Raw genomic sequence first — 20,465 nt, forward strand, 5'->3', positions numbered from 1 at the left:
TAAGGTCTTTTGTGCAACCGGCCCCTGATCTTTCCTCCCACGCCACCATCAGGGCAAACCTTCATTAGCACCACTGCAGGAAGGCTCTAAGAATAACCAAATTGTCAGTATGTTGCTTATGATTTTAAACACCTCATGACATGACATTTTCTTGTTTCATCATTAGGTACTGCCTTAACCTTGATCCAGGACATCCATACCACAATGCTTACCCCCTGTTCATCAACGTTATGAACATTAAGGGCAGAATGTTAAAAATACGAACACATCAGATGACAGGCAATCTTGACTTGCTCACTCACCTAAAAATGCCAGACCATATGTGGTATGATGGTCCCGCATCAAGCTTTTATAAAGGTACTATTAACCAAAAGTGACTTTGTTAGCATCTCTCATTCAAGCCAGTGGACAGTACCAGCACTATGCTAACTTATGTGACATGGTGTTACAATGTTAATAGCTTTTCCTGGGTTAGCTGGAGGTCAAAAATAGGAACACTTCCACCAGAAAGTGACATGTGTTTATCAAAGAACAAGCAGACTTAAAGTCAGAAAGTCAAGGTGTACCTTCACTGACTGATGACAGCACCCAACCACATGTCCTCCTGAGCTGTTTCTCTTGTTTCACCACCCACACACACACACACACACACACACACACACACATACACCTGTTGCCAACACATACATACTAAAACACAAAACACAGAACTACAGTGACTTCAGTACCCTCTACATCATCTCTAAAGTAAAAAATGCTGCATGTTGTGTCAGAGTACTGTACATCCTGGTGGTTGGTTTAGTTTGGCTGAGATAGCTGCTTGTCTGCAATTTCCCTTTTTCTACATCCTCGATTAATTTCCATTTCCTGTGTCCTCCTCTCCTGTCATCTCCTTTTCATTGCTGTCTGAGGCTTTGTGCATTTCTTCTGCTCTCCCCTCCACATTCTCTTTCACAGACAAGCAAATATCAGTATCATTGCACAGACAGGTTTATGAGGCTGGACTGCAAATAGTTGAGTTGAGCTGCCAGGAAGATTTTGTTCTTGGCATTGTGTGAGTTTGACTTATTACCATGTGAGAGAAAGACAGTGAGCTTGCGTCTGTCCAGTGTTCACCTCTTCTATCTCGCTCCCTATCCTTCCTTCCAGCCAGGTTTGGTTAATTGTATCCAAACACAACACAATGACTGAGTATAGATGCTACTTTGACCACTGTCTTCATGTAGTTCACTTTCCATCTGACCTTCTTTCAGAGTAGACCTGAATCCAAGAGGAAAGACCTGTCTAGGCCAGAGAAAGACTTCACCATCGCTAAGGTGTTCCAACTCCTCAGAAGCTAGAAGACGTTTCCAAGGAACCTTTTTGGCACTAAGAGAATAGGAGTGACGAGTGGTATCATGTACATATTTATGGAAGTACCCACCCAGTTGTGGCTGCTATGGGATTAATTTGTCAGAACTTCCAAACAATAAGACACCAACACATTAAGACATATAAACAGTTTAAAGTTTGAAGTGATGGATAATTTTCTTTCAAAAATTAGAAGGATTTCTGTGAAATTCAGGTGTCATTTAGGTTAAAGTGGAATATCTGATAACTTGTCTGGATGTACATGCTTATTTTATCCTTAACGTTTCCAACCTTAACCAAACAGTGCATCAGTGTCTAGTAGGATCTGGGCAGAGTGTCCAAGCATTCTTTTGATTCGCATTTAGTTCATACCAGACAGGATTTGCCTAATAAGTGGAAGTAAAAATAACTGCAACAACCCTGCAAAGACCCCAAACACTTCCAGCGACATCAACTGCACTTGCCAAGATGTTCCTCCCATTACTGCCAATGGCTGAATGCTCCTGGGTGGGCGCTGATGCCGAGGAACAGAAAAAAAGGGGGAGTGAGGGATTAAAAATGAGACTGTTGGTAGTAACAAATACTTATTGCCACAGTCCTTGTTGCTGTTCATGTGATAGCAGGATAATCATCTGATGACCGCACCCCTGTATGGGTTCTTAGAGCAGGTGGAACTATAACGTGGTCTCATATTCCAACCTCTCCTGCACCAGAGCATCATCTTTGTACTGCAGCCGTGGAGGAGTCAGGGAGCAATCTATGGCCAGGATTGCCTTGCGTATACTACGGTCGAGGACATGGCGCTCCCAGGCTGGGTAGCGGTTCCTGCAGAGGTCGATCTTGATGACTGTCTCTTCCAGGCGTGGGGCACGAGACGATGGTGTAGATGGCACTGTGGGTCGGACCTGAAACACCGGCATGCAACCATCCCGCTCAGAATACTTCCCCACGTCACGCTCCAGGGTTGTGGCGCCACCTCGGTTGGAGCGCAGTGAGTTGGTGGCACCTTCAGATGGTAGTGTGGAGAACTGAGCAGTGGGGTCTAGGTCCAGACCCTGGCCGCTCGGCGATCGTCCAAAGCGTGGCCCGTTGGGATGGAAAAAGGCATAGTACATGAGCATGAAAACCACGCCAGTGAGGAAACTGCTGAAGATGACGCAGAGTGCTGGAACTGCAAAGGCGTCAGTGGTATGAGGCGACCGGTAGAGATACCACAACGCACTGAGTGCAGCATTCTCCACCAGGATCACCAGGTAATAGATGAAAAGCCGACACCTGAACAAAGACATGTGACATGATAAGAAGAAATTAATCAGACAGAGTGAAACCAAATCAGAAAAACATAAAGCAGTGCTCTCCAGTGTAAATAGTGTAAATAGAAGTGCTCATATTGTATTTTGACAGTGATCTATAAGGATGGCGAAAATGGATGTCAGTCTGTCCCTCAAACAGACAGACTGTCCATTTTCGGACCAAAAAATCCATCAATTCCGCTAAATATTAATAATATATTGTAAGTGTTAAACACTGAGCAGTGTATTTCAGGGTACTTTTCATTTTAAAAACACCTTTCTGACATTCTGTGAAAATGTCAAAGTTGTGCACAAGATATAGAAAATACTGTGTTACCATGCATTTTGCTGTGGATGTTGATGGTCCCCAGAGGATAAATCCCTCTGATTGTGGTGAACCCACAACTTAGGCCAACAGATGAAAAACGTCTTTGAATTTGGTCACAGGCTGTCCTACACGGTCATTCTGAGGTCAGGAGTTCTAACAGCAAGGCTGTAAGAATCTAAAATTTTCAATGAGTTGTTTAGCCTGTCCAATACTTTGTATGCCTGTTTTCTCCGTTGCTTGCATCAGCCACTATTCTCGTCGGATTCAGCCCTGTGTGCGCTCTCGAGCCTCTCTCAGACTACAGCGACAACACGGCAGCTAACAACATGCAGTCCACTAACACCATAAAACAACCGGCTCACAGCAAAACACAGGCTCCACGTAAGGATACAAAACAACAATAAAGGTTTATGTGCTGAAGCCCATCAGACCAAACAGGTTCAGATGATGTCGAGTAAGAACAAAGTGAGCATTAGCAAAGCTGGAGAAACACAGAGAAAGTCACGTTAGCTCCTCGGCTAACGCCAAGCTGTTGCTAATGTTATCTGGTGCAAAGTTATATCGCTTTCCACATTACTTCACCAACTGACCCATGTTGCTATCCTGTGTACCATTGTTGATTTAGCCTGCAAGAAAGGATGTAATGGCAAAAAGAGATTTGTTGACGTTAACCTATAGTGATGCAGCCAGCTAACGCTACAGTACCTGCCGCTGTTGGCTTCGTAACGTTCAATTTAGGTTTATTGGTGGTTTTACCAATACTCAGGTATACAACTTCTCCACCTCTCAGTTTCTGTAACTAACATGACCCACATAATATACAATACTGCAACTTCACAGCGACAACAACCCAGAGGAAGAACCATCCACTGACACTATACAGTAAAGTTATTTACAGCAGACTTATTATTATTATTAAGTGTGACACAATCTTGTTATATTATTCAGTCCAGCTAATTACCTGTTTCGTTATCATCCAATACATGTAGCTGTGCTGACATTGCTGAGCCTCCGGTGACAGACTCACAGATAGTGAAGATAGTTACTGAAAGCAGCAGGCGATCTAACGCTGTAGCACGTCAGCTAAATGCAGTAAATGTACCATGATCATGTAATGAGCATGGATTAGTTCAACCTGCAGCTGATAAAACAATTACTATAATGTTGCAGGAGGGGTTTACCTGAGTTTCCAGTATATTGGGTGAAGCTGTCTCCCTGTCTGTCTATAGCCGCTGTCACTCTGCCTTTTTTCCGGGAGGATTGTGCCGATATGCGGCTCGCTGCGCTGAATGAAAGGTACGGAGTCGGTGTTGATCTGCCTCTGAGTCGGGAACATCAAGTAACAGAGCCTGAACATGTCTGAGTGAAAAGCCACAGCCTGCGTGCTGGTGTTCCTGCGTTTAATGCAGGATTTCTGTATGAAAGCGGTTGTGTTTCAGATTATGCTCGCTCATGAGTTCAAGAGAGCACACGTACGAGCACACACCTGGTTGCAATCTTAGAACCACACCGCTAGTGGCCGCTGGAAACTCCATTATGCCCCTTTAAGGTGATAACATGTCAATGTTATTTTACAGCTTGTTCCACTGCTCCCAAACAGGCAGAAAAAAATCCATTAATGGAGCTTCAGACTGTCTTGTTCTTTACTGCACCCTGTTTGTTGCAACGCCCCAGTAACCCTGTACTGCCCAGTACAAACGTTTCAATACCTGACTCATATTGTGATATTTCAGAGCTGCTTTGACAGCCAAGTAGTGGTAGTGCTTTATTGGGTTGATTTACTAAAAAAGGTTACTTCAAAACTACAAATGATCCTGGTTTTAATCCCCAAATTCCTTCTCAGCTCATTGTAGATCCATTTTTTTTGATGTGCCAAACAGTTGACAGCTGACTGAACTTCATGCAACCAGCTGACTTTAAAATTAAATAAATACTGAATAATAAAGACACTCAACTAGATTGAAAAATTTCTGAAAAGGATTTTTTCTTCAGGTCTAAAATCACACTGAATGGAGCTCAGAGTCCTCACCTTGTCCGACCCTCCTTGACGTTGAACCAGGAAAAGATATAGATTATGCCCACCACCATGTCAAACACAATTTCCTCCCACTTGCTGATGCAGAAGTCTGTCTCACAGTGGACAATCCAGAAGGTCATGATGCACCAGTGCAGGACAATGAAGATGCCAAAGTAGAGTTGGAACACAGAGGCAAACAGGGCAAAGGTGATGACCCTTGCGGCGATAGTGAAGAAATGCCAGCAGAACTGGATGATCACAGCCAGGTAGCTGATCGGCTTCTTGTCATCCCGAGACTCTCGCAGGGCCTTCTGGTAGGAAGCCAGCGCCCAGGCCAGAGACACAAGGGAGGCTGCCGCTGTCATACCTGCAACAGACACACAAAGACACAATGGGTTTGATTTCAGTGCCACATCAAGGCGACCATCACAGAAACACTTTTGGAAAATTTTTTGCTGTGAGACCCACAGTCAGATGAGATTATGAATATTGGTTTCATCTCTGTGAGTCTTTTACACAGAATATGTTTGTCTTAGCTTAGCACAAACTCTAAAAGCAAGGGGAAATGTTTGCTTAGATTTCCAAGGAAGATTAAAATCAAGGGCAACTGGACTGGTTTGAAGATACTCAAAGACGTTCGCCTCCCATTTAAGAGGATAATTCAGCTCTGACAGACTGGCAGGGAAACCCAGCAATTTAACCTCTGAGTCTGTCTGTAAGGATTCACGGGAGCACTAATGAACCAAGCGATACTTATCACCTTGATAATGACCCCACAGAGGTTGAATGGCCAGTCAGTCAGAATTGAATAAGCCCCTCGTATGAGAAGCAAAGTATCTTCAGTTCAGTCCAGTTCATTTTAACCTTCCTTGGATAACTATGACCTGGATGACTGAGGATCTTCACAGACATGTATTAGCCTAGAACAGTGCTGAACAAACACAGGGGAATACAATGTGAATTTAGTGGCTTAGTAGTAGAAGTATGGAGTATAGAAAGAGTGTGTGTGTGTTACCTTGTACAGCCTGGAGCTTGTGTGTCTGTATGATGATGCACAGCTGCAGCACCAGTTGTGGCGCGCTCTCCAGAAAGGTGGCCAATAGATGCAGCATGCTCACATCTGCAAACTCATAGACCATCCTCCAGTAGTAACGCCAGCGGTCTGTCTCAGCACTCTGACGACTCCGAACGCCCAGGTAGATTGTATGGAAATACCTGGAGGAATCGGAAAAAGAAAAATCATGCGTCAACATCAACAAGTTAGACTGCAGTGTTAATATTTGTGAGTATGTACAAAAAAAATCATTGAATTTTATCCATCAATTGCAGTTAAAAAAAAAAAATGAATAGTACATTTTAAATCATCACAGTATACCAAAAGATATATATCTCTTTAAAAGCTTTCTACTTGTATCAATATACAGGTGCTGGTCATATAATTAGAATATCATCAAAAAGTTGATTTATTTCAGTAATTCCATTCAAAAAGTGAAACTTGGATATTATATTAATTTATTACACACAGACAGATATATTTCAAATGTTTATTTCATTTAATTGTGATGATTAAAACTGACAACTAATGAAAATCCCAAATTCAGTATCTCCGAAAATTGGAATATTACTGAAGACCAATACAAAAAAAAGATTTTTAGAAATGTTGGCCAACTGAAAAGTATGAACATGAAAAGTATGAGCATGTACAGCACTCAATACTTAGTTGGGGCTCCTTTTGCCTGAATTACTGCAGCAATGCGGCGTGGCATGGAGTCGATCAGTCTGTGGCACTGCTCAGGTGTTATGAGAGCCCAGGTTGCTCTGATAGTGGCCTTCAGGTCTTCTGCATTGTTGGGTCTGGTGTATCACATCTTCCTCTTCACAATACCCCATAGATTTTCTATAGGGTGAAGGTCAGGCCAGTTTGCTGGCCAATTAAGAACAGGGATACCATGGTCCTTAAACCAGGTACTGGTAGCTTTGGCACTGTGTGCAGGTGCCAAGTCCTGTTGGAAAATTAAATCTGCATCTCCATAAAGTTGATCAGCAGCAGGAAGCATGAAGTACTCTAAAACTTCCTGGTAGACGGCTGCGTTGACCTTGGACCTCAGAAAACACAGTGGACCAACACCAGTAGACATGGCACCCCAAACCATCACTGACTGTGGAAACTTTACACTGGACTTCAAGCAATGTGGATTCTGTGCCTCTCCTCTCTTCCTCCAGACTCTGGGACCTTGATTTCCAAAGGAAATGCAAAATTTACTTTCATCAGAGAACATATCTTTGGACCACTCAGCAGCAGTCCAGTCCTTTTTGTCTTTAGCCCAGGCGAGACGCTTCTGACGCTGTCTTGTTCAAGAGTGGCTTGACACAAGGAATGCGACAGCTGAAACCCATGTCCTGCATACGTCTGTGCGTGGTGGTTCTTGAAGCACTGACTCCAGCTGCAGTCCACTCTTTGTGAATCTCCCCCACATTTTTGAATGGGTTTTGTTTCACAATCCTCTCCAGGGTGTGGTTATCCCTATTGCTTGTACACTTTTTTCTACCACATCTTTTCCTTCCCTTCGCCTCTCTATTAATGTGCTTGGACACAGAGCTCTGTGAACAGCCAGCCTCTTTAGCAATGACCTTTTGTGTCTCGCCCTCCTTGTGCAAGGTGTCAATGGTCGTCTTTTGGACAGCTGTCAAGTCAGCAGTCTTCCCCATGATTGTGTAGCCTACAGAACTAGACTGAGAGACCATTTAAAGGCCTTTGCAGGTGTTTTGAGTTAATTAGCTGATTAGAGTGTGGCACCAGGTGTCTTCAATATTGAACCTTTTCACAATATTCTAATATTCTGAGATACTGATTTTGGGGTTTTCATTAGTTGTCAGTTATAATCATCAAAATTAAAAGGAATGAACACTTGAAATATATCAGTCTGTGTGGAATGAATGTATACATTAAATGAGTTTCACTTTTTGAATGGAATTACTGGAATAAATCAACTTTTTGATGATATTCTAATTATATGACCAGCACCTGTATAGCCTAAAACACTACTGTTGCAGAGGTGCACTGGGGGTTGTGAGCAGCCAGGCTGGACAAAGAAAGATCTTGATAGTGATACAGGCCCATTCAGGACCATTGACCAATTTTGAGATGAAACCCAAAATTCCCCATCCACTAGTGGAAAAACGGCATACTAAATCAGATTGTCCCATAGTGCCCTTTATCCAAACCAAAATCTTTTCCTATTGATGCAAAATAATGATTATGGACACCATGGTGGGTGAAAAAGGCATATATATTTAAAGCAAATAGCCTAATGCTTTTGTACAATTAACAGCATACACTGTATAGAGTATCACAATGCAGACAACACGTTTCAGCAAGTTCAGCAGCACATGGACCCACACACTTTGTATCTTAAAAGAGAGGACCTGCACTGATTTTGCACATCTTAAAGTAGGTGTGAAAATGCACATCTAGTGGCCGTTCACATACACTGGGCATGCACGTGCCAGTGTAAACGTGAAGCAGATGGTCTATTCCGCAGTTACAGAAGATTTGGCGAAAGAATAAAGTACTACAGACAAAGAACCACACCGGATTTGCATGGACCAAGAACGAGCTGGGACTGTTAATGAATGTAACACGGGAGTTAAAAGCGTCTGGGAGTCGTTGCAAAGTAAATACGGCGACATACACAGTACAAGTGTAGGTTTTAAGTGTTATTTGCACGGTACAAAATATTTAAATAAAAATACCAAGTCAAAAACTTGTAGCATCATGTTTCTACTTTAATAAGAGTTAAAAGACCCAATCAGAAAGCCAAACGTGACCGTCTGTGTCATCGTTTCTAAAGTTCTGTTTTTGCCTGTCTTCTCTAAAACACTCTCCAGAGTTTCAAAACGAAAGACGGGGTTGTCAGCGTTTTCTAACTTCTCTGTTTTCTCCCTTTTGTGCAGACATAGCAAGAGGCCTCTGTTTTAAAACGAAAACGCAGTAGTGTGGATGGGGACACAATTTTTGTTAAACACAGTATAGCTTAGCTTTAGTTGGGGCACTCTTGTGGCCTAGGGGTTAACATACCGACCATGAACTGCAATGGTCCTGGTTGAGGCCAGAGATCTTGTTGCATGTCATTCCCTTTGTCTCTCTCCCCTCATTTCTTGTCTTTGCAGTTTTACAGTCCTCTCTGGTTTCACCTCTAACCTGACTCTATTTTGGTGTGGTCAGAAGTGTGCTCTGTTGCACCTGTAACCCCACCCCAAATGAAGTCACAGTGTACTGACACACCCTGGATAACACATACGCTGCATCACTGTAGCAAGATGAGAAATTAAACCACTGGCAGACGGCAAAAACAAGATTATCAGCTGCATTTAAGTTACTCTAACTTAACTCAACTCCACCTAATGTAACATAACCTTACCCATTTTAAGTTAAGTAACAGCTGGAGGAAACAGTGAAAGCAGACTTCAGACTGAGTGCGCACAAAAAAAGAACACTCATCAAACTTGTACAGTGCTTACAAATTTCTAAAATCCTGATTTGCAGATGGAGCATGGCTTGAATTTGCTTGAATTTATTTTAATTAGCTTTAATTTGTAACACTTCTGTCTATAATAAACTTTTAGAGCTGGTGAATATCAACTTTTTTTGTGGAGACACAGAAATAGATTCTCTGCTATATAGTTTAAATAATCTGTCTGTGAAGGTTCTCCGTCATCCAGGTCATAGTTATCCAAAGAAGGTTGAAATCAAGGGTTGAACATACATGAAGATGTTTCGCCTCTCATCCAAGAGGCTTCTTCAGATCTGAGTTTGAATAATAGTTTCGGCATGCAATTTCATTAGAAAATACTGGATTGCAACATGAAAATCACACACACTGCAGCTCCTGGCAATCCAACTCCAACTGTACTTCTCCAGACCTGAGGCAAGAGCTCATTTAATGAAGTGAATTCATTATTACTTTTTAGTCTGTCTGTGGCCTACATTTTTGTGTGACTCTCTCTGTCAGTCTCCCTCATTCATTTCCATTCTCTGTCTCTTTCTATCTCTGAAATATCACCAACACACGGCAGCCATTTAGCAGCGCGCTAATGGGCCGTGAAATGAAGCTCCATTGTCAATAAAGAAGTTGAAAATTAAATCTGGGCTGAGGGCATTAAAGTTGCAGCATGTCCATGGACAGATGGACCTGAGACATTTCTCACTGTGTGTGTGTGTTGGTGCTGGTCTTTGTAAGTCTACAGATACAGATTAGACTTGTTAACCTGTCACTCAGGCTACATTTACACTGTAACTGAAGGTGTCCCAGTTCTGCCGGCTTCACTCACATCTACTGAGAAGGAAAGCCAGGTCATTCAGTCTCATGTTCAGCCTTCAAGTGAGGCCAGCATTGCCCTTTAAATGCTACTTTTTGTGTACAGTACATATTCCCCCCAACACAACTGATAGAATGATCCATTTTATCAAGCAAGTTTTAGTAATTCTATCTTTGATATCACATGATTTCAGACCTGATTTTTAGCTACATGGTAAAACTTTTATGGCATTGGACCATTTGTCCCTTATGCCACTAGAGCACTGCACTAGAGTCTCCAAAAGTAGAATGGGAGCCAGAGCCTTCAGCTATCAAGCTCTTCTCTTGTGGAACCAGGTTGGGTTTGGGAGCCAGACACCATATACACATTTGAGAGTAGGCTTAGGACTTTCCTCTTTGATAAAGCTTATAGTTAGGAGCCCTTAACCATCCTTGATGTTGCTATAGACCTATGCTGCTGGGAGACCTCCAATGATGCTGTGAAGGCCCTCTTCGGTCTGTTGAAAAAGGTTTTTGGTCTCCTTGGTGTTTTGTTCTGAAAGCCTATCTTTTTGGAGGTGCTGTCCTTCTAGAAACTGATTTAGCCTGTAATGTAGTGAGAGAGAGACCGTCAGTGTCATCCCTGTAGTCTTCTTGGAATAGTTCCCAGTGCATGACATGAACACACTCCTGTTGGGTCTCCTCAGAGTCCTTGTGCTTGCTATCTGTTGTATCACCAATGGCTTGTAGACGTATCAGGTTGTGTTGTGAGTGGGGGGATGAAAGAAGTATCTCACATTGAGATACAGTCTGTAAAGCGAATGGGGAGGGGGGGGGCAGAGGGCGTGGCTGCCCAAGGCCCATGGTTCTCTCCAGTGACAACTTTGGACACAATCTGCCTGACTAAACATGCATTTTTGTTGATTAGTGGAATATTTTTAATAAAGTTTGTTTGGGTGTCTTGATCGTGGCAAAAATGTAAGACTACAGACCACATCTGTATCTTGTACAGAGACGAACCCGAACCACTGCCAAGAGGTTCTTGTCTCTCGCAGCAAACAGCACCAGGGTGGACACTGCGGCCTGTTTGTATTGTTGTTGATTCCAACCCCTTAGTACCCCCCCAATAGGTTCTAATTAGTTTTGTCAGGAGTTTAGATTTCAAACAAACCAACCACAGGATTTTATGATAACAGATGTTGGATTTTAGCATTAATTCAAAAGCTAAACTACTAATAAATTCATCAGCTGATTGTGAAATCTGTTCGATCTTATAATTGATCTGTATAATAATAAATCACTGCAAATAATTTGGTAACCAAGTATGCGCCTCAGCGTGGGTTTTTTCCCTGATTAATAAGTTCAAAGCTGTTAAAAATGCTGTGCTTGTACTCAGTGTACTTCATTAAATCCATTAAAAAGTGTGTGACAACGATCCCACAGTAATGAGCCCTGAATCATTACTGTACAAGACGCCTCTTCTTCATCCTGTCTCTATGTCAACATTCATAACATGCGGTTGATTTGCAGTCTAAAAACAATAATAATGCTTCTAATCAGTTATTTCTTTGTGAACTCTTTGTGATGCTAAAGAACAGAATTATTCACATCAGAAGCATTAAAGTTAAACTGTCACTTTAAAAGTCACTGGAATTTGAATTCCCCACGTCAATCAATGAGTTACATGTCAGTTTGATAATTTGATGTTTACTCCTCTTGGTTTGTTTGTAACAAGTCTAGTATGAACAGGAGCTAAAATGCAACCATGCATAACAGGGTTAGGGTTAGTTGAATAGGGTTAGAGTAGGGTTGCTGAATCTCAAGAAATGGTAGGCTACTTTTACTAAGTGTAACAATATATTAACGATTCTTAATGTTCATAAAATATATACTGATCATTTATCACTATTGATGAACCCCGCAAAGAATATTATAGCGTTTAAAAGCAGAACTTTAATACATTTTCATACAATTCTCAGCAGGGAGGCAAAATTCGGCCTGTGACAGTCGACATGCTGGCCAGCCAAAAGAAAGAATGACATTTATTATTTATTTTTAATGCAGCAGTCAAATGTTGATTACATTAAACCAAAGTGACTGTGAATCTTTTGTTATTTTTAATGCATCCACAAAGGAAACCTGGAAACTTGCCAAGTGGAAGCACTTCTCCTGTAGGTTATTTTATGAGCTTTTCACTATCAGTCAGGCCCGCAAAAATAAGACGGTAATTTACAATGTGCCACTACTTGAGACAGCCGATGTGTATACTGGAGTGAGAATGGCAGAGCTGGAGCATTATAAAATGCGTAGCTTAATAGTGCAACTCCTATCTGAAGTATGTTCACCTTTATAGGCAACTATATCAACATAGGAAATACTCCGTTCAAAGTAAAATTCAATAAGCTGGAGTGTTGCGCTGAGAGCAGCTGAGCATACACAGCTATGGCTCGGAAAAAGAAAGGTAACGCAAAACATATTTCGAGGGAAAGCAAAAGTATTGCGAGCACACGCAAAGTAGGCTAGTCCTCAAAAAAATTTAAAAAATGATATTCCTCACTGAGCCCTTGGAGTCACCGTAATCTGTGGATCTGAAGTCCAAACTCAGTTGCATCATTTATTTACTTATTTCCTTTCTTTGAATAATGATAAAATTATATAAGGACTGTAAGTCTTATGCATATGTTCTGGTTTATGTTAAGAGGATTTTAAAGACAAAAATCACATTTGTTGATGTCATCTTCCTTGTTGGGAATAACTCATTTGTATAGAGGACATCATGATGTTTGACACACAAAGTTTCAGAATTGAGTAATTTTCCTTCTGTGTATTGATACATTTAAGGCTTTTACCATCTACTCTATTTACAAAGCAGTAATTTCTTTTTTTGTAACTCTTGCCAATCAGCTGTATAATTCCACTAGGAAGAGCATTTACACTGCCCTTGAAAAGCAAAAAAAAGTGTAGTTTTGAAAAACACCCTGATTTTTAGGTGAGCAAAAGTGTGGGAACATGTCCCCCTGAACACATGACAGGTGTTTGCTCAGCTGCTTCCTGTTGCATTGATAGTTCAAACATGAAAATGTGGCGAGTGCGTAGCCTTGGTTTTGCCATGGTTTTATAATCAGAAATGTAAACCAACATGAAGACCAGAGAACTGTCCATACATTGTCAACCACTCATCCTGCGTACAGGGTCATGGGAGGCTGGAGCCAATCCCAGCTGACATCGGGCAAAAGGCGGGGTACACCCTGGACAGGTCGCCAATCCATCGCAGGGCCACACATAGACAAACAACCACTCGTGCTCACACCTAAGGACAATTTTAGAGACACCAATTAACCTAGTCATGTCTGGACAGTGGGAGGAAGCCGGAGCACCTGGAGAGAACCCACGCAGACAACACGCAAACTCCACAAATGCAAACTCTTGGAACAACAAAGGTTCGAACCTGTAATCTTCTTGCTGTGAGGCGACAGTGCTAACCACTGCACCACTGCACCGCCTCAGAGAGCTGTCTTTGCGACAAAATCAAGAAATCTGGAAGCTGAGAACCATAAACACAAAACGTGAGAATAACAAATACAACAATTTGGAAAGTCTTGAAAAAGAAATAACAAAACACTGCTTTACTAGCAACAGACAGCGGACAGGTGGGCCACAGAAAACAGCAGCAGTCGTTGAAGGAAACATTGTTAAGGGCTGCGAAGAAACCTCTAACAGTCAGCGACATCACCAACAGCCTCCAGAAAGCAGGGCTGAAAGTATCGTAGTCTAGCCTTCAAAAGACCAAGATAAGATTATGTCTAGACAATAACACATAGACAGCAGACCTGCTTCTCATAACTCAATGCTTAAAGCTGCTCTGCGAACAGCTGCACAAAGTCACATGTTTCAATTTGAGTGAAAACTTTGCCTGTGTCACACGAGATAAGATTAAAAAGAGAGAGAATAGAGGGAAATAACAGAAAGCATTGGGGATGACGTTTTAGTCAGTAGTAATTAGTTTTTCTTTTGAATTCTGGAGAGTTATTAGATTATTATAAGAAGCTAACACAGTTCCACTGAACTACCTACAGGAAGAATGGTGCTGGATGGGTTGTATATAGAGCTGAAACAATTTGTTAATAAATCAGTTCATTTATTACTCAATCTACATAAAACTAATTCGCAGCAATTTTGATAATCAATGTAATAGTCATACATCAAGCAAAAATGCCAATAATTCTGGTTCCAGCATCTAAAATGTGAGAATTTGTCTCTTTATATATAATAGTGCATAGAATGTCAAACATTTTCACCAATTAAGCATCCTTACCATTTAATATACCCATCAGTATTTTTGCGATAATCCCTTTGCCATAAAATGAAATGCTCTACAAAAATCTTAAGCATACAGTACATCACATATCCACCCTCCTCATTCTCTACTGTGTTAACGACATCCAAATGCCCAGACCACATAGACCGTCTGTTGTAATGTAACAACTTCTTAAATAAAATATTATATTGTAAACACAGAATTCCTCTCTGAAATTAACAACAAATGATTGCAATTTCGATTCATCGGTTGATTATCTTTTTCAATTTATCATTTTGTGTTAAAAATGTCAGGAAATAGTGAAAAAAAATGCCCATTCCAACTTCCCAGAGTCCGAGCTGACATTTTTAAATGTGTCTGACCAACAAATTAAGTTAACAACAGTATAATATAAAACTGACAAAAGCAGCAAATCCTCCCATTGTACCACTGTTGGACAAAATAGGTTTAAATTTATGAATAAACTGTCTTACAAATGTACAGGTTCACAGACATTCCAGTGCCAGAAGCATAATCTGGGGTGCTGTGATCCCAGCATGAATTAAGTGATGGTACTATATAGAGTATTACACACTACACTGTAAATGTCACAAGGCAGACTTGAAGTCCCAGGACTACGTGCAGCCCAGGACAGGTCAAGCAGACAGTAATACTTTGGCTGCAGCTAGGGCTATAGTTCCCGCTGAGGACTCCGAGGCCATGTGCTCTGATTCTGGGGGAAGTGGCAGCTTCAGCAATCGACTGATGCGTCATTACATGAACGCTAAATAACTGTAAAATAAACTGTAATTACTAGCTACTTTGAAGATTTAAATTGTATTGTACTAGATTACAAAGAATATGATCAATTTTTATAATATGATGCACTGTTACAGCAATAAAAATGCCTTTCTCTCTTTGGCTGATAAATGCTTGTGTATTTACTACTTCTGCTGAATAACTGGAGCATTTCTGCCACCACTGCTTACTGTCCAGCATGTGCACCACAGGGTAGGGTAAGTAATAGATCACTTCTGCTTCTCCATGAACTGTCCACTGCATGATATTTTTGTTTCTACAGAGATTAAAGAATGACTGTGGGCTAGCTGTTGTCAAATGCCCCCCCTGTGAATCTTGCTGTTTGGCCAAACATGGCAGTTCTTTCCAATCACACCAAAAGGGAAGATTCCCAGAGCATCAGCAGCACTCACTGCTTGACATCAGGTGTGACAGAATGGCCAGGGCCAGCTCCTTGTGTTTTTTTATATCATAAAAAGTATCATGCATGTTTAGCTTGTGTTGTCTTTTGTGGGCCACTAAGGATATAGAAGAGAAGTGACCTGAAAGCCACAGTATCATATGTGTGTTGGCCCTGCAGAGGGGAGCATGCTAAAGATGGCAGCTGGTGGCCATGCTGTAGTGTTGGCCACCATGGTGCCAAGAGTGCCAACTACTGTCAGAGCTGCCCTCTGCTCATTCATTCATTTATTCCACACACACACACACACACGCATCATCATTGATACCCATCCCAAGGCCTCCATCCTACCTCCATATTTGGCCCAGCTGGAGGATGTGGATGACCGACTGGCCGAACCAGACGCAGAAGGAGTAGTAGGCCGTTCGTTTCCTACTCCTGTTCCCCACCGCCGTGCTGGCGGTGCTGTTGGTCGTGGTGTTCTTGCTGGCGGTCGACGCCTGTCTCTGCGGCGTGGCCGGGTGGTGTTGAGCGGTAACGTCGCCGTGTGAGGCAGAGCCGCTCAGCAGCTTGTTCCCATCCATGTGGGAGCAGTCGGCAGCGGATTCCGCGCCGTCCTCGGTGCTGAAGTCGTGGACGAACCATCTGAAGCTAAACAGCTGGACCGAGAAGGAGCCCAGCACCACGAAGAAGAGCGTCAGGCCGAACCACCAGTAGTCGCGGCGGAGGTAGTAGTCAACCGACAGCCACACGTCGGTGCCCACATCGGCCAGATACACGGCCACTGCGGCTACGATCCACAAGCAGTCCCACACCGTGTATTTTTGCTGCTCCCTGCCCAGGCGAAGGCACGTCGAGTTGGAGCCTCCCCCGCCGCAGCACCGCGACTCTCCGTTGGCGAAGTCTCCATCCCCGGTGCCTGCAGAGTCGGGTTGAGCGCCCGGGTGGAGCCCCTGCACCGAGCCGGAGTGCTCCGAGTTCTGCAGAGGGGTGAAGGCCACGTCGCTCTTCTTTATCTTCAGGACCCCGTCCGATTTAGCCGCCATTATTAGAAGCTTGTAATATTACTCTAATATTTTTCCACTGCTCTTCCCCTCCTCTTCTCCTCTACCCCTGCCTCTCTCCGTCGACACCCTTCTGCGCGTCTTTCCTACTCCTCCTCCTTTCTGGGCAGGACTAGCTCCTCTACACTGCCGCCTGCTCATAATACAGAATAAAGACAAAAAAGAAGACTGAACGTATCCTCGTACTTGCTCCGATATTTTGGTCCATATCACGTTTGTTGGACTTCTCCTTCGGTCGATGTGCCGCTCACATCCAGCCGACCGGAGGGGTTTTCCGCTTTGTTTCCTCCACCTGCAGACAACCTACCTGCTTCTGCGGTTTGTCACTCTTTGCCCTTTATGAGTCCTGACGCTGAGGCAGATGTTGGGGACGGAAGTGGAGATGGAAACAGGAGTGAAGGAAAAGCGGAAAGGCTGCAGCCATCTGCCTCTTCCATGCCACAGACTGAAAACGATGACATCATCCTCACCTCTCTCTCTCTCTCTCTCTCTCTCTGACTCTCCCTCTCTCCCCCATGCCTTTCTGTCTCCCGGCTTACATACCGCTTGAGCTCCGTTACAGCACAGGATCCCCTATTTTGGGCAAACAAACTTACAATGAATCACGATATAAAAAGCTGGGGTGAAGCAGCCTGGAGTCCTGCAGGGTAAAGACTGGTTTTCAGCACCATGGACAGATCCTGCTGTTTTCTGTTTCTGCAGAAACTTGAACTTCATACCCTCTGAGCTTTTATCAGGTGTTTAAGCAGGTCCCCAAAACATTATGATTAATCGCACCGTCGTTTAATATGCTACTGTGCAGCACAATAAATTTTTGCAGCAGAAGGCCGCCTCTCACTCAAAACCTTCCCCAAACTGTTGCCACAGAGTTTAGAGGAATACTGTTGCTTAAAATAGCATCGCATGCTGTTAAACCAGGAAAACAGAGCCAGACCTAAAGTACACTAAACATGTCAAATACAAAGATTCAACAGTAATAACAAGCTTCCAGTCACTAGATATTCAACAGGGCAAATGTTTAAGGGAAAGCTAATCTAAAAATGCATTTAGGGCAATGCAATAACTTTTCGGGAACTGCAGTTTGTTGAAGAATTATTGTAGCCAGGTTCAAGTGTGAAGAAGTTTCAGAGACTTAACATAGCATGGTTTATAGAGCCCGGCTGAGGAGATACAGTGCCAGCATACAACATGTGAACACGTCGAATGCCAACACCATATCTGAAGGAGAACATCTTTTGATCCCTTTTGTGTTTCTGTTTTCCCCACTAGTTCCTGTAGGTTTCCCTCATAGGTCATCCTTAACCTAGAACAACAAATCTATCTGATGTTTAGACTCCAATGATACATCATATTGGACTCTATTACTATCCATGAGTTGTAGTCTAATCTGTGGAGTCAGTAAGTTCTTGTAAACATTCTTATAAGACTCAACCCTGCCTGGGGAGAGTAGAGAACATTGTTTTCTTCCATATCAGTGACTCATGAGTTACACAAAGCGAACATGTGCATTTTGTGGTCTGTAGGTAATCATGCAGGGGCTGGAATCACGAGTGGAGTTGAACAAGAAAGAAAAAGTTACTCTTAAAGGGCCCACGCACCCACAGTACTTCATCCATAAGGCAGTGCACAGCAAACCAAAAGTGAGAATTAATAATTACAAACACACACAAATCTACCTACACGAAATGGGGATGAAATAGATATCTTAATAAAATATTGTACTTTGTGTTGCCGATGATCCAAAAGGTTGAGGTACCTGATCATTTAGAAAGATAGTGAGTAGGTTATATGTGTTGGTTAAAATAATGCAGCACAGGGGGCAATGACATCTTAAAAGATCAACTATATCCAAAATATCTTGATTCGTCTCAAGATGCCCCAGCATGCAACTGTTAGAGCAATTAATTAAGTGATTCTGAGTGTTAAAGTGTTTCATTTTGCTGTTGTGGGACATTGTTAATCTTATACATTCTGGGCACATAGTGTCAGTTGCAATTATGATTACTAATGTTTCAAATTAGGAATAACTGTTTAATTGTCACAACACTGTGAAGTGCTATCAAGGGAGGAATTACCTCATGGTGTGACTCAGTAGAAGTGTTAGAGCGAGGCTGAACTACCTGAAGCAAACTGACCTGCCGCTTAAAAAAAACTTGACTCACAGGTCAAAATGAATGTCCCACTACCAAGCTCAAACCCACTCATGGGTCAGTATTTTACACCTTCCCACAATCAAAATGATGCACATGCCAGAATTCTTAGCCACACAAGCAGCACAGCCATAGATACAGTAACAGGTACTTAATTTTCTGTCTTTGTGTTTTTCATTCTTTATATTTGAAAATGCTTTTTCCTTCTCATAATTAATTTTTTTTCTGTGTTTCCTTTGCTACCTTCCTCTTTAATTTCTGTTCACTTTCGCACTTGTTTGCCCCACCCTGATTAGTCCCACCTGTGTCTTGTTAATCACCTCTCTCGTGTGTGTGCATGTGTATGTATAATTTGTCAGGTAGTCTTGGATGATTTGGATTTCTGGTACTCAGATCTTTTGTCTGTGCCTGTTTGCTTTGCGTTTGGACTATCCTCCTGTGTTTTTTTGACGCTTGCCTGCCTCTACACTGTAAGTCTGTTCACCTTTTGTTTAATTATTAAATTCAAATTTTAAACACTGTAGCAAATGTTTCTTACTACTCAGATGCCCCAGCACAGACACCAACACTGGATTATGTTTATAGCACACTTTTATTCAGTCCAATGTACACACACGTGCAACAAAAATCCTTCGATTCTGTTCCGGTGGTCCGGCTCATCCATGCTGGTCTTTCTTCTCACCAGCTTTGTCACAGTCCAAAATGCAGCGCCCAGCCAACCCATGCTGTACCGCCAGCATGTGTGTGAGTGTAAAGAGCAGACTAAAAGTCTGCTGAGACCCAGAACGCTACTGCATTTAGAAGGAGAGCATAATTAGTCAATGAACAACAGCTGAGGCTATTTGCTCTCCCTGGCTCTGCTCACATGAGCCACCTCTCCCTTCTGCAGAGAAAAAGAAGTGAATCTGCTGTGCCTGGTGTCTTGCATTTGGGTCTGGATCCATGGTTTTCCTGTCTGTGTTTGGCTTTAAAGGGTTGGACAATGACATGCAGTTTTAGCCTCCTCAACACAACACACACAGAAATGTATAAGTATATATTCAAATATATGAATAAAAGAAGAATAAAACAGAACAAAGTATACAAAAAGATTACATTCAACTTTACTGTCACTGCACAGAGTACAAGAACTGAGACAACAAAATGCAGAGTAGCATCTAACCAGTGCAAAAAGCAGTAAAGTGCAGAGTAAATATCAGTGAGGGGTAGAAATGAGTACTCTAAGATACAGTATGAACAGTGTGAAATAAAAAATGTTCAGTCTGGAGGAAGGTGTGAGTGAGGGGTATGTGGTGGAGGGGGGAAGAAAAAGTTCAGTCCTTGAGGTGTTGAGGGCCAGGTTGTTGTTGGCACATGCCACCATGTGCTGGACCGCCGCGACAGCTGTTGCTGATGAGGCCAACCACTGTTGTGCCGGTAAGTGAATGAGTGAGTAGAGGAGAGGACTCGAGAGGAGAGTTGTATGCCAGTGT

The 20,465-nt window shown here is 42.5% G+C and overlaps 1 protein-coding gene across 1 annotated transcript; it reads right to left on the reverse strand.

The window, feature by feature from the left end:
* Positions 1-504: 504 nt before the first annotated feature.
* xkr4 (XK related 4) lies at positions 505-17,293 on the reverse strand. The gene is made up of 4 exons (XM_038718820.1): positions 16,131-17,293; positions 6,003-6,202; positions 5,000-5,354; positions 505-2,625 (listed from the first exon to the last, which is right to left on the reverse strand). Exons 1-4 carry the CDS (start codon positions 16,823-16,825, stop codon positions 2,025-2,027), a joined length of 1,851 nt encoding a protein of 616 aa, XP_038574748.1. The 5' UTR covers positions 16,826-17,293; the 3' UTR covers positions 505-2,024.
* Between the last annotated feature and the right edge of the window lie 3,172 nt (positions 17,294-20,465).

The sequence above is a fragment of the Micropterus salmoides genome, unplaced genomic scaffold (assembly GCF_014851395.1).
Source record: "Micropterus salmoides isolate LMB-PRFRI ecotype aquatic unplaced genomic scaffold, ASM1485139v1 Ms_hic_scaffold_14, whole genome shotgun sequence".
Lineage (NCBI taxonomy): Eukaryota > Metazoa > Chordata > Actinopteri > Centrarchiformes > Centrarchidae > Micropterus > Micropterus salmoides.